The sequence below is a fragment of the Eumetopias jubatus genome, unplaced genomic scaffold (genome assembly GCF_037043125.1).
Source record: "Eumetopias jubatus isolate StellerSeaLion01/CBP00866 unplaced genomic scaffold, mEumJub1_p1.0 scaffold_10, whole genome shotgun sequence".
NCBI lineage: Eukaryota > Metazoa > Chordata > Mammalia > Carnivora > Otariidae > Eumetopias > Eumetopias jubatus.
Genome location: NW_028274816.1, coordinates 61,871,053 through 61,886,356, shown reverse-complemented (window position 1 = coordinate 61,886,356; position 15,304 = coordinate 61,871,053). Strand labels below are relative to the sequence as shown.

Below are 15,304 nucleotides of genomic sequence, written 5' to 3'. Positions count from 1 at the left end.
GCACCACCGGTGTGTGAAAGCCTCCCACGCTGGGGACAGGGCACAGACTTGCAGACTGGTAGCAGTGGGGAAAGGACTTTAGGGCAGGCCCCTGGACTGAAACCTGGAGTGGCAGAGCTGCACGTGTGAACTGGGGGTGGCTGGTGGTTTTAGAAGCACAAAGGGCGGAGACGTGCCCTGACCTGGAGGTGAGGACTGGGAGTGCTGCTGAGGGGCGCACAACCCAGGATGCTGTTTTTTAGCAGCATAGACAGAAATGGAGATAGTGTGGCCTGGAGTGCTCACTGAAGAACTGTGATCTCTCTGTTCTGAGGCAGAGGGTTGGAAATGGTCTCTTCTGCTCTCTCAGAAGAGACGTGGAAAGCCACCAGGGAAAGCCACCAGAGAACAAAAGCCCCCCAAAACTGGTGTTTGCTGAGCCCATCTCCTGCCACAGGGGGCAGGGCAACTCTGCCCAAATAGGGTTGCCTGAGTAACAGTGTGGCAGGCCCCTCCCACAGACGACTGTGGCTGGGAGAACAAGAGGCTGACAACCCTAAGGACCCTATAAGATAGGTGCATCTTGCTTGGGTTGTGGTCAATAATTTGGACTCTGTACATTCCCTCAACCACCCCTCAACAGAATGACTAAGAGGAGGAACCCCCAAGATCGAAAGACTCAGAGACTATGACTTCTGCCACTGATTTACAAAAGGATACAGATATAACCAGGATGTCGGAAATGGAATTCAAGGTAGCAGTTGTGAAGCTAGAATAGCTACAATAGCTAGAAAGGAGAAATCGATTAATGGCAACATAGAGTCTCTAAGGGCAGAAATGAAAGCTGAACTGACAGAACTTAAAAATGCTATCAATGAGATCCAATCTAATATTGATACTCTAACAGCTAGGGTAAATGAGACAGAAGAATGAATTAGTGATCTAGAAGACCAATTGATAGAAAAGAATGAAGAAGAGGAGGCTTGGGAGAAACAGCTCAAAATCCATGAAAACAGAATTAGAGAAATAAGTGACACCACGAAATGCTTCAATATCAGAATTATTGGGATACATGATGGGGTGGAGAGAGAGAGAGAGACGACTAGAAGATATATCTGAGCAAACTGTAGCTGAGAATTTCCCTAATCTGGGGAATGAAACAAACATTTGTGTCCTAGAGGCAGAGAGGACCCCTCCCAAGATCAAGGAAAACAGACCAACACCCCAGCATGTAATAGTAGAGCTCTTAGAAATCTTAGAACCAAGGAAACCATCTTAAGGGCAGTTAGGGGGAAGCGATTCCTTCAGTACAGAGGGAGGAACATCAGAATAACGTCAGACCTATCCACAGAGACCTGGCAAGCCAGAAAGGGCTGGCAAGACATAACCAGGGTACTAAATGAAGAGAACATGCAGCCAAGAATACTTTATCCGGCAAGGCTGTCATTTAGAATGGATGGAGAGATGCAGAGCTTCCAAGACCGGCAGAAAATGAAAGGATATGTGAACACTAAGCCAGCCCTGCAAGAAATATTAAGGGGGGTTCTATAAAAGAGAAAGACCCCAAGAGTGATATACAACAGAAATTTACAGAGACAATCTATAGAAACAAGGACTTCACAGGCAACATGATGACAATAAATTCCTATCTTTCAATAATCACTCTCAACGTGAACGTCCTAAATGTTCCCATAAAATGGCACAGGGTTGCAGATTGGATAAAAAGACAGGATCCATCCACATGCTGTCAAGAGACTCATTTGGAACCTAAAGATACATCCAGACTGAAAGTGAAGGGATGGAGATCCATCTTCCATGCCAACGGACTTCAAAAGAAAGCTGGGATAGCAATTCTCATATCAGACAAATTAGATTTTAAGCTAAGACTGTAGTTAGAGACACAGAAGGACACTGTATCATTCTTAAAGGGTCTATCCAACAAGAAGATCTAACAATTGTAAATATCTATGCCCCCAACATGGGAACAGTCAACTACATAAGCCAACTATTAACCAAAATAAAGAATCATATTGATAATAATACGTTAACTCTAAGAGACCTCAGTACTCCACTCTCAGCAATAGACAGATCACCTAAGCAGAAAATCAACAAAGAAACAAGAGCTTTGAATGACATACTGGACCAGATGGACCTCATAGATATATACAGAACATTCCACCCTATAACAACAGAATACTCATTCTTCTCAAGCTCACATGGAACTTTCTCCAGAATAGACCACATACTGGGTCACAAATCAGGTCTCAACTGATACCAAAAGACTGAGATTATTCCCTGCATATTCTCAGACTATAATGCTTTAATGCTGGAACTCAATCACAGGAAAAAATTTGGCAGAAATTCAAACACCTGGAAGCTAAAGACGACTCTGCTAAAGAATGTTTGGGTCAACCAGGAAATCAAAGAAGAACTTAAACAATTCATGGAAACCAATGAGAACGAAAACACATCGGTCCAAAACCTATGGGATACTGCAAAGGCGGTCCTAAGGGGGAAATACATAGCCATCCAAGCCTCACTCAAAAAAAAAAAAAAAATAGAAAAATTCCGAATTCACCAACTAACTCTACACCTTAAAGAACTAGAGAAAAAGCAACAAACGATGCCTAAGCCACGCATTAGAAGAGAAATAATTAAGATTAGAGCAGAGATCAATGAATTAGAAACCAGAAACACAGTAGATCAAATCAATGAAACTAGAAGCTGGTTCTTTGAAAGAATTAATAAGATCGATAAACTCCTGGCCAGGCTTATCCAAAAGAAAAGAGAAAGGACCCAAATTAATAAAATTATGAATAAAAGGGGAGCGATCACAACTAACACCAAGGACATAGAAACAATTATTAGAAATTATTATCAACAACTATATGCCAATAAACTGAGCAATCTGGATGAAATGGATGCCTTTCTGAAAACCTATAAAACGCCCAAGACTGAAACAGGAAGGAATTGACAACCTGAATAGGCCAATAACCAGTAACAAGATTGAAGCAGTGATCAAAAACCTTCCAAAAAACAAGAGTCCAGGGCCTGAAGGATTCCCTGGGGAATTCTACCAAACATTCAAAGAAGAAATAATACATATTCTACTGAAGCTGTTTCAAAAAATAAAAACAGAAGGAAAGCTTCCAGACTTATCCTATGAGGCCAGCATTACCTTAATCCCCAAACCAGGCAATGACTCCATCAAAAAGGAGGATTTCAAACTGATATCTCTAATGAATATGGATACCAAAATCATCAACAAAATCCTAGCTAATAGGATCCAATAATACATTAAAAGGATCATCCACCACGACCAAGTGAGATTTATTCCTGGGATGCAAGAGTGGTTCAACATTCACAAATCAATGTGAGAGAACACATTAATAAAAGAAAACACAAGAACGATATGATCCTCTCAAGTGATGCAGAAAAAGCATTTGACAAAATACAACATCCTTTCCTGATTAAAACTCTTCAGCATAGAGGGATAGAGGGAACATTCCTCAATTTCATAAAATCCATCTATGAAAATCCCAGAGTGAATATCATCCTCAATGGGGAAAAGCTGAGAGCCTTTCCCTTAAGATCAGGAACACGTCAAGAATGCCCACTCTCGCCACTATTGTTCAACGTAGTACTAGAAGTCCTAGCAACAGCAGACAACAAAAAGAAATAAGAGGTATTCAAATTGGCAAAGAAGAAGTCAAACTCTCTCTTTTTGCAGACAACATGATACTTTATGTGGAAAACCCAAAAGACTCCACCCCCAAATTACTAGAACTCACACAGCAATTCAGTAATGTGGCAGGATACAAAAATCAATGCACAGAAATCAGTTGCTTTCTTATACACTAACAATGCAACTGTAGAAAGAGAAATTAGAGAAATGATTCCATTTGCAATAGCAGTAAAAACCATAAGATACCGCAGAATAAACCTAACCAAAGAGGTAAAGGATCTATACTCTAGGAACTACAGAACACTCATGAAAGAAATTGAAGAAGACACAAAAAGAAGGACAAGTATTCCATGCTCATGGATTGGAAGAATAAAACTGTTATAATGTCTATGCTACCCAGAGCAATCTATACCTTCAATGCCATCCTGATCAAAATTCCAATGACATTTTTCAAAGTGCTGGAACAAACAATCCTAAAATTTGTATGGAATCAGGAAAGACCCCAAATCACCAAGGAAATGTTGAAAAAGAAAAACAAAGCCGGAGGCATCATGTTGCCTGATTTCAAGCTACATTACAAAGCTGTGATCACCAAAACAGCATGGTACTGGCACAAAAACTGACATATAGACCAATGGAACAGAATAGAGAGCCCAGATATGGACCCTCAACTCTATGGTCAAATAATCTTTGACAAAGCAGGAGAAAATACGCAATGGAAAAAAGACAGTCTCTTCAATAAATGGTGCTGGGAAAATTGGACAGCCACATGGAGAAGAATGAAACTGGACCATTCTCCAACACCATACACAAAGATAAACTCAAAATGGATGAAAGACCTCAATGTGAGGCAGGAATCCATCAAAATCCTAGAGAGGAACATAGGCAGTAACCTCTTTGACATTGGCCACAGCAACTTCTTTCAAGATTCATCTCCAAAGGCTACTGAAACAAAAGCAAAAATGAACTTTTGGGACTTCATCAAGTTAAAAACTTCTGCACAGCAAAGGAAACAGTCAACAAAACAGGGAGGCAACCCACAGAATGGGAGGAGATATTTGCAAATGACACTACAGACAAAGGGCTGGTATCCAAGATCTATAAAGAACTTCTCAAACTCAACACCCAAAAAACAAATAATCAAGTCAAAAAATGGGCAGAAGACATGAACAGACACTTCTCCGAGGAAGACATACAAATGGCTGACACATGAAAAAATGTTCATCATCATTAGCCATCAGGGAAATTCAAATCAAAACCACATTGAGATACCACCTTACACCAGTTAGAATGGCAAAAATTGACAAGGCAAGAAACAACAAATGTTGGAGAGTTTGTGGAGAAAGGGGGACCCTCTTACACTGTTGGTGGGAATGCAAGTTGGTACAGCCACTTTGGAAAACAGTGTGGAGATGCCTCAAAAAATTAAAAATAGAGCTACCCTATGACCCAGCAATTGTACTACTAGGTCTTTGGCCCAAAGATACGGATGTAGTAAAAAGAAGGGGTACATGCCCCCCAATGTTCATAGCAGCAATGTCCACAATAGCCAAACTGTGGAAGGAGCCGAGATGCCTTCAACAGAATGGATAAAGAAGATGTGGTTCATATATACAATGGAATATTAGCCATCAGAAAGGATGAATACCCACCATTTGCATCAACATGGATGGAACTGGAGGAGATGATGCTACGTGAAATAAGTCAAGCAGAGAAAGTCAAATATCACATGGTTTCACTTATTTGTGGAACATCAGGAATAGCAAGGAGGACATTAGGAGAAGGAAGGGAAAACTGAAGGGGGGAGAATCAGAGGGGGAGACGAACCATGAGAGACTATGGACTCTGGGAACAATCTGAGGGTTTCAGAGGGGGGAGGTGGGAAATGGGGTAGCCCAGTGATGGGTATTAAGGAGGGCACATGTTGGGATGAGCACTGCGTGTTATACGCAAATATTGAATCAGGGAACACTCCATCAAAAACTAATGATAGACTGAATGGTGACTAATAAAAAAAAAACAAACCCCTACTACCCTGGATACGTACTGTGGCTACTTGAGGGTAATGGAATGGAAGCACAGGAAAGTATCTAACTCACCGTACATCATCACATAGTAACAGAGTTCTAATACAGAACTCAAAGTGAGACAATAAGATCCCAGCACCTACGTTACCTCCTACCATCTTCCATCCCTCAGCCTATAACCGTGCTCAGCTGATTTGAAATCAAGGAATCCGGTTTCCAGATCATAAAAATTTATCTGAATAATTGACTTCTTATATTCCACTCTGCCTCTAAGTCTTGTGAGGCTGGTCATTCATGTCACTCTGTCTTCTGAAGGATAATTGTCCTTTCTCCTACAGATGGGCAAGGCTACACAAGACCGTGTTTGGGGGTTGCTCTTCCAAAGGCACTAATGGAAGAGTAACTTTATTTGAGTCAATGTGAATATCTTCCTGTTTCAAAAGAGCCGGGAGAAGAAATAAGCAGTTTATAAAGGCAAGAAACTTCATTAGTAGATTTGACTCAACAGCAAGTCCTACACAAAGTAGACATTTTGTGGTTTGAAATAAGGGAAGGAAAAGAAGCCAGACAGAACTTAGATTCTGTCACCTCTAGTGCCCATGGCTGTTTTTTTTTTTTTTTTAAGATTATTTATTTGACAGAGAGAGACAGCAAGAGAGGGAACACAAGCAGGGGGAGTGGGAGAGGGAGAAGGAGGCTTCCCGCTGAGCGGGGAGCCCGATGCAGGCCTCGATCCCAGGACCCTGGGATCATGACCTGAGCTGAAGGCAGACGGTTAACGACTGAGCCATGCAGGCGCCCCGCCCATGGCTGTTTTAAGACAAGGTTATACCTTTGGTTTTATTAGTGGTGCTTGCCTCAGTGAAAGACATATTTAAAATTAACAACCTCATTGTAGAACTTGAAGCAACATGAGGAGGACAAGCCATTATAAAGCTAGTTTGTGACTTTCAAAGAGCATGGTCTATATGCTCTGGGGAGAGAAATCTGAGGCTGTGTAGGGTTAGTGCAATGGTCTTATCAAGGTAAGATAATCAAGCCATTATGTAGACCGGGCTCCTTACCACCCTTCTACCTAAGGAAGTGACCTGACTGAAAGCATCTTGTGATTTAAGCATCCCAGGAGTTACAGACCAGCAATGCTATGGGCCTGCAGAAAGGAAAGTGGCAAAAAGCACCTGAAAGGAACGTTCATGAAAAGCATCAGTTTGTGTTTTGGATAAGAATGACCACAATCACACCTAAAGACATCCGTTGCCTTCTTCTCAGATGGGGGGCTCCGAGAACCAAGCAGCCCAACTGTGGTTAATTACCTGTCATTTCAACGTTGGCACCATTGCTGGTTTTAACCAAACCAAGGTTAAAAAAGAAAAAGTAAAAATGGAGACTATTTTGACTTGGGATCTTGGATGGGATAGGGAGAGGAGGCTATTCGTGCAATCTCATTTTCATTCAAAGCAGCTCTTTGATGCCCTCCTGCAGAAGAAAGATTTAGGTAAATCAGCATGTGGGCCTGTGTAAACGCTTGAATGAGAGAAGAAACAAAATCCGGACACAGACAAAGGGATAAGGTCTGTGGACTCCTGGTGATCTGCGAGGTGGAGAAATGTTTGTGCCCAGCTGTCACGGTCCTAACACCCCCTGGGGTGACTTGAGTTCATGGCTCTCTGCTAAATGGGGAAGGAATGTGAAGGAAAGTTAAGGGAATGTGTAAAACAGACACCTCCAACAGGAACGCCAGGAGGGCATTTTATTCTGGCTCCGTGAATATGCATGAGGATTTCAGATACTGAATTTGGATGATAATCTAGGGTTGAGGAAGAGGCAAGTTGATAAAATGAATGTCAGTATGTGTGTGTAGGGGGGAGGGCCCTACACAGGACCATGAGCAGTGGTCTTGGGTTGTGACAGGAGGACTTCATAAGCCAGCAGACTGGAGTTCTAATCCCACTCAAGCACGATTTTCTGAAACCAGGATCCTCAACATGGATTCCTCAACATGGAAGATTACACGTAGCCACCAGGTGATAAATAGTATTTGGAAAGTCTTTATGAGCTGAGCTGATGTTACTTGAGCCTACATCAAGAATAGAAAAGCCTCATGACTGACTGGGGTAATTTCACTGTGCCAGTTGTGTTAGGCAGGTACCCATGATCACCGATGGGGGCCAGCTTTCAGAAACCTTGTGGAATCAACCTCTGACTTCACATCTTTAATGCCTTTCCAACTGTCATGCAAAATGGGACAATCCCATACAAATGGGCAACCTAGACAACCAACATGAGGACTGAAATAAGGTAGAACCATCTGCAAAAATTGCTCAAAGAAAAAAGGAGACAGGTCTCAAAACAAGGTCTGGTTCCAAAGACCCCACTATTAATCTGAGCTTCGTGCTCCCCACCTTGAATGGCAAGCTGGCAGAAGAAATTCTGGCAAGAAGAAAATTCTGACCCTAAGCCACAGGGAGCAGGACACTCTGCCCTGTTCCTAATGCAGCAGGGGATGAGGCTGAAGAGGGCGACACTAACAGAGTGAACAGGGCAGGTCCTTACCGGTCAGCCTGAGCCTCTGATTCCCATGCAGCATCATTCTCCAGGAACATCCCCCTTTCTACCCACAGCCACATTCTCTGCAAGTTTTCACAATGCTTGAGGCAGAATGCTGCGTGCACCGTGTCCGAGGTATCTTGCAAATGCAGGGACACTTCCGTGACCTGGGCCATGGCCTCCTTCACAAGCAGCTCCTCTTGGGATTCAGAGACAGTACAAAATTTCCTTCGTGTCAGTCACCGAGAAGGGTCTGTTCTCGGCAGACCTTATTCTGCATTCCAGTAGCTCCTGCTTGACCTCCGTGGACACCGGGCAGCCAAACGTGGTCCCCAGCTCCCTGGCCCTCTTTTCATTGGCGAGGCCGAATAGGAAGTGCACCACGGGGGCCAGGTGGGGGTTCTTGAGTCCTTCTTCCTTGGACAGCAGCCTCTGCACACCCCCAATGTTCCAGCCGGGTCTCCCCGCGTCTTGGTGGTCCTCGCTGCCCAGAACGTAGAGCGCAGCGGCCAGGAACTGCTGGACGCTCAGGTGGACGAAGCAGTAGCAGCCCTCACAGTCTCTGCCCTTCTGGAGGATACTTGTGTCCAGGAAAGGGCGCAGGTCAGACTCGTCCATGCCCAGCCTGCGCAGGTCGTGTCCATCGAACACCGAGGTCTGCGCCCACGTGCCCTCGGCGGCCAGCAGGCACAGGGTGCGCAGCGCAGCCGCGAGGGCAGCTGCCCCGCACCGGTGCGAACCGACTGCAGAGAAAGCACAGCAGCAGCGACGTGGCGGTCTGGCAGGTGGGGCGGGGGTCCTCGGCCTCGTCCATCTGCAGCCTCAGGCAGGTGCACACCATCCAGCACACCGCGGGCGCCGCGCCCATGCGGAACAGTGCCGCATTGCTCTTCATCAGGTGGAAAGCGCGCAGCGCCCGAGCCTCCTCTCCAAAGTGTCGCAGGAAATACGCCCTCCTGTCGCGTTCTGAGAGCCCTTCCATCTCCACCAAGAGTGGGCGCTCCACCAGGAACCGCAGCTCCCTCAGGGCCTCGGGCCGCGTGGTGACCAGTAGGGTGGCCGTGGGTAAGAGCTTTCTCTTCAGCAAGCTCCCCAGGAGGACAGGCGCAGGTCTCTGCGTCCTCCAGTCGCCACACAGGTCGTGCACCAGCGCCCCCACCCCCGAGGGCACGCGCAGCTCCTCAAAAGCATCAATGACGAACAGGAGTTTCTGCGCCTGGGCGAGGACCTGCGGAAGGGCATCCTGCAGGTCTGGGGCGCTCTCGGCCAGCACCTGTGCGAAGGAGCACGTCCCCTTGCGGCTGAGCACCTTGCAGCTGAGGTAGAAGGCGCGGGGGCAGGTCTGTGCGAGGTTGTCCTGCGTCCAGTCCAGCATGCACTTCTTGGCCAGAGTGGTCTTCCCCGCGCAGGTGGGGCCACCGTGTGTGGAAATGGCCCTGCAAGCATTTTCGGATTACAAAATGGGACCAGTGTCTCATATCTTTGGGTGACAGTGTGAATGTTTTCACTGGCTCCAGGCCAAAAGTTCTTCTTCCAGATTTGCTGGACCTTCTTTTTGAAAATACTTCTATATTTATCCTGTTTACCTTCAGTGATAGGAGGTAGGGGATAGGAAAGATATAGCTGATTATTCATTAGGAAAAAAAATACTTTGTGTTAAGTAGGAAAGAGACAATAGAGAAGTTTACAAAGAACTACCTGACACCAAGCTCACCCAGGAAGATAGGATACAGACCTGGCTTTTCTCCTTTCAAAACTTCCTTTGCTTCTTCTGGGTTTCTGACATCTTCTTCCTGTACATGTGTAAGTGCTACAAAAAACAAATTAAAAATGAGCTTGACACAAATACATGTGAATTTCTTTTACCAGAGATATGGTGTTAAAGCAGGCTCCAAGGAGTGCAGAATCTAATCTCTGTCTATATCGTGTGCTGGGAGGTGCAATGGCCGGGTTTATACAGATGAACAGAGTAAATGACCTTCTAAAGCAAGTCACCTGCCTCTCCTCTGTAGACCCATAACAAGAAATATTTGTTCTAGTTGCTCTACCAAAACTCAACGTGATCTATTGAAACTACTTGTCTATCTTTCCCGCTGGACTAGACTGTGCACCAGGATATCAGGAGATAGATCTTCATACAGCCCAACCCATTATAGCTGCTCAAGTATCTGAGTAAATAAGTCATGTCATGCCTGTGTGGAATGCCAGACAATTCCTGAGTATCTGCCCAAGGTAAATGAAAACGTGTGTACGCCAAGACTAGCACATGAAGGTTCATAGCAGCGTTATACAAGGCAGTTACAAAGTAGAAAAAATTCAGACATCCACCAATGAACGGACAATCGAGTGTGGCATATCCACACAATAGAATATTATTCTGTAATAAAAAGGGATGAATCAGTGATACAAGCAATAATACGGACAAACCTCAAAAACATTATGCTAAGTGATGAAAGATGACAGGAAAGACCACATGTGTCCAGAAAAGGCAAGTCTAGAGAGACAAAATAAAGGGTTATGAACCATGAGAGATGATGGACTCTGAAAAACAAACTGAGGGTTCTAGAGGGGAAGGGGGTGGAGGGATGGGTTAGCCTGGTGATGGGTATTAAAGAGGGCACGTTCTGCGTGGAGCACTGGGTTTTATGCACAAACAATGAATCATGGAACACTACATCAAAAACTAATGATGTAATGTATGGTGATTAACATAGAGATAACAATAAAAAAATTAAAAAAAAAAGTAAGGGTTACCTGGAACTGGGGGACAGAGACCAGGGAGTGACCACATGTGGACATGAGGGAACTTTTTGGGTTGATGTAAATGTTGTAAAATCAGATAGTGGTGATGGTTGCAAAACTCTGTACATTTATTGAAAGTTAGTAGTAGCACATTTAAAATGATTGAAATTTATGGATACATAGGTTGTACTTCACTAGGGTCATTAACAAAAAATACTAGCAGGCTGACTTGAGCAACTCACTGACATTAATCGAACCACAGTGCCTGTTGAGGCGAGTCACCCACCTACAGCACATCTCAACTTTCTCATCCGGGAGTTGAGATTACTAAAGTCTGAACATCTGAGATTGAAAAATCAAAGAAAAACTCCGTATGGTATACTAATTTTCTGTGAACTGAAAGAATTCCAGTTCTCTCCAATGGTCCTTTCCTTGCTTTGTTCTTAAGTGAGGGAGGAAGGCATTCTCTGTGAGACAACTGGTGATTATAAATAGTGGAGAAAATGAGGTTGGGGAGATGGAGCTCCCAAAGGGTGGGGGCAGAGAGGACACAACGGGGTGGGGTATGTGTCACTTGGCTTGCTCCAACCCTGGGTGTTCTAAGACCAACCTGGCTCCTTTTCTTCTGCACACTGTTGGGTTTCTTCTAAGTTTGCACATTTTGGTTCTGGAGTCCTGGTGATGCCTGAGGAAAGAGGGGGCATTATAGACTTGTCACTAGGTTAGTACTGAAACTTCTACCTGGGGAGAGAGTGGGACTTCAAGAAGACTTATGTTTGACAACTGGGTCTCATACTTAAGCCCCGATGACATAAAAAGGACCTTAACATGCTACTGGAGATAAAATTAAAGTGTGTCAGGCCACGATCTCAGGCTGCCATGCCTCTTCTGGCTTCCTGTGGTGGCTTCTTATGCAGTTGAGAACACACAGTGAGTGTTCCATGGGAGGGAGGTGTATGCACAATAATCTCCAAAGGCCCAATGAGCCATAAGACTGAAGAAAAAGGCTGACCAGTCCAGCTTGATGAGAAATGATTTGTTTAAAAATTTTATTTATTTGACAGAGAGAGAGCACAAGCAGGGGGAGCAGCAGGCAGAGGGGGAGAGAAGCAGAATCCCCGCTGAGCAGGGAGCCTGATGCGGGGCTCTATCCCAGGACCCTGGGATCATGACTTGAGCTGAAGGAAGATGCTTAACGACTGAGCCACCCGGGTGCCCCCAAGAAATGGTTTATTAAGGGGATAGAAGTGTGTCTTGGGTAGCTCCAAGACCAGCCTATCTCCATGACCCTGCTTTCCTAGCCCTAGAGGCTGGGAGTAGGAGCAGGGGTCCACCCAGGAGGGGGGTGAGAGTGGGTGTGTGCCACAGTCCCATCTCCAGAGCAGGTCAAGGACGACGTTATGCCCTGAGGGTGTACTTAAGGGTGTAAACAAAAGGAGAGACTGTGAAAGTGTGTGTGTGTGTGTGTGTGTGTTGGGGGTGTGGAGCTCAAGAAGGCTGCAGGTCACAGAGCGCTCATCATGGTGGATTTATCCTAGGTGGCACCAGTCAAGTTCACACAGTGAGAGAAATGAGCACGTGTGCCCCATTACTCTGTCTTGAGGGCATCAGAAAGCTTTCATGGATTAATTTCCTGGTTTCTGATGAGGTAGATAAAACCACACTGTCCAGGGAGGGAATATAGGAACAGGGTGGAGTCCTGAAAGGAGAGGAAGTACTTTAAGCTCAACACTGGATAAAGAAGAGGTGAGTCTAGGAGAGTCCAGAAGAGATTCCCAGGAGGCAATGGGCTGTGGGCATCTAAAGTTCAGGGAAAATGCTGGTCTGAAGTTATCCTTTGGAAAGACTTCAGGCATAAATAGCCAGTAAGACTCCAAGGGATATCTACCAGGACCAGGATGCTGAGTGGTAAAATGGCCAGCCAGTCATCCATTTTGAAGATGAGGCAGAAGAACAAGAATTCTGAAAGAACGGAAGAAAAAATAATCCTTAACAAGCAACAAGGCAAAGGCAACAATGTCATAAAAGCCAAGAGCAGGATTCTGAACGAAGAATTCTGTGCTTTTAGCCCAAACACTTAATGGAATGGATACCAACTTTTTAAGCAGGCAGTATTCCTTTAAGTACTGCCAAATGTAAGATCTGACGGACCACCAGTCTACCTTTGATCTTTATTTAGGTCATCATTGTGGAACCTTTTAACACATCTGTGTATTGGTAGAAGTCAGGACATCCGGGGTTGAGATTATCAATGGTTGTGCCTTTGCTCTTCAAACCACCCTCCTGTTTACTGTTGCCTTGAGCCCAAGTCCTGTCATTAAGGATACTGGTGATTTGGGATGTTGAGAGGAGAGAATGTTGAAAATCACTAACTCAAAAATCCTTTTGGCTGGGGTTAACAAACTTAATTTTCTTGCTCCTGCAAAAGGCCAGACAGTAAATATTTCCTGCTTTTCGGGCCACACCTCTCATCTCTGTCCTTGTAGGGCAAAAGCTGTCACAGACAACATATAAGCAAATAAGTAGGCCGTGTGCAAAGAAAACTTCGTTTATGAATAATGAAGTTTGAGTGAAAACCCTCACCTGTCCATTGAAGACAGGGAACATTAAACTAAAAACAGATCCCTTGCTGGAATAAAACTGGTCATTTTTTTTTTTTAAGGAAAAAGAAATTGTAGGTAAGGCAGAGCCGTTTTGAATACCCTTGCCAAAGAGGAAGACAGAAAAGGTCCTCTAGAGCAGAGTGCTCTCCAAAACAAATATAACACCTGTCACAAAAGCAAGCTACCTATGTAATTTTGTATTTTCTAGTAGCCACATTATGAAAGGTATAAAGAGGTACAACTCATTTTCATAATTTTTATGTATCTAAAATGCTAACACTTAGATGTGTAGTCAGTGTAAGAGTTGCTCATGAGATGGTACATAAAAGCATGCAGTTAAAAGCCCATGTGTATTCTAGCCTTGTAGCATGCTTGAATCAAACCAGCCATGTGCCAAGGGTGTACTAACTGCATATGGCCACTCTGTGAGGCAGCAGAGCCCTGGACATTATAAAACCTTGGGTGCACACAGGCATCATCTGAGAAGCTTTCAAGAACCCCACACCTAGGGGAGACACAGATCATTTAGCTAAATCAGAGTCTCTGGTGACCAGTTCTGGACATCAGTGTATTTAAGCTTCTGAGGACATTGCCCAGAATGGTGAAAGTTGACAGCCACTGCCCTAAAACACTGTTCTCTACTCAGGGGCCATTTGGCAGTGCCTAGAGACATTTTTGGCTGTTGCAAGTGAGGGGACTGTGCTCCTAGCATCTCATGGGTAGAGGTGCTGGAATGCTAGCACTGGGGTCCCAGGGATGCTGCTAAATATCCTGCAATGCAAAATATGTCTCCTCACCCAGCCCCAAATGCTATTAGTGCAGCTGATCGAAGGGAAGGTAGGGGTTTCTGAGTGTGTGGAAGGAAACATGAGTGGGAGCTGAAAACCAAACAGAAGGTGTGTAATAATTTAACATCTTGGATGTATAAGAGAATGGGATCCAGAATATACTCCAGGAACAGTCTTAGAAAAGAGAAGGGATATAGACTGAGGAGACCAGGGAAGGTATACAATACCTGGACAGAGTAGAAATAGCTAGAATGAGAGATGCCACCAGACTTTATGAAGGTCTAGCATTTGAGTTCAGGACAGGTGGCCTCTCCAAGGCTCAATGTTATTCCTATACGTGTAAAACCCTGGAGGCTACTCCTCCTTCCTCCTATGACACTGTGTGGGCTCGTTTCTACTTACCCCTGATCTCATCCTTTGCTCTCTCAGACAGATCTGTTCGGTTCATCTTGTCAAAGACCTGGATGGTCACCATCTCTACCCAGAGGCTGGGGCAGTGATTGGTGAGAATTTCTGCCAGTTGCTTCCCATCGGCCTCCTCTACCTCTGTCTCAGGGATGTGCTGTAACTCATCTTGCAGGGAAAGGGGCCTCAACAGAGACTTGAACTGGCTCAGCTCATCCTGGCTGAGCTGCTCCAGGAGGGGCTGCAGGCTGAAACCCAGCTGTGCAGAAGGTTCCATCTCACCCTGCATGAGAGATCCAAGCTTTGGGCATTAAAGAAGTAAGGAGAGAAATGAAAGAGACAGCAAATTGGTATTCCTGTCTTAAATACTGGTTGCTTCTGTGCCAGAAACTGGGCAATTCTCACTCCTGACCTGCTGCTTTAGGAACCAACTCTCCAAGATAGGAAAAATTCACACAAAACTCCCCTAGTTTTTGCCTTAACACAGCGGTTCCCATTTTGAGAGTCTGGGACTCTTTTGAGAGTGTG

The 15,304-nt window shown here is 44.8% G+C and overlaps 2 protein-coding genes across 2 annotated transcripts in view; one reads left to right on the top strand and one right to left on the bottom strand.

The window, feature by feature from the left end:
* The window catches only part of LOC114202080 (NACHT, LRR and PYD domains-containing protein 7-like), a 97,299-nt gene that overhangs the window by 37,501 nt on the left and 44,494 nt on the right, over window positions 1-15,304 (top strand). The gene's annotated exons all lie outside the window — the stretch shown is intronic.
* Window positions 8,446-15,053, bottom strand: LOC114202079 (NACHT, LRR and PYD domains-containing protein 7). The gene is made up of 5 exons (XM_088028077.1): window positions 14,774-15,053; window positions 11,591-11,665; window positions 9,937-10,048; window positions 9,031-9,674; window positions 8,446-8,981 (listed from the first exon to the last, which is right to left on the bottom strand). The coding sequence occupies exons 1-5, from the start codon at window positions 15,051-15,053 to the stop codon at window positions 8,446-8,448; spliced, it is 1,647 nt and encodes a 548-aa protein (XP_087884203.1).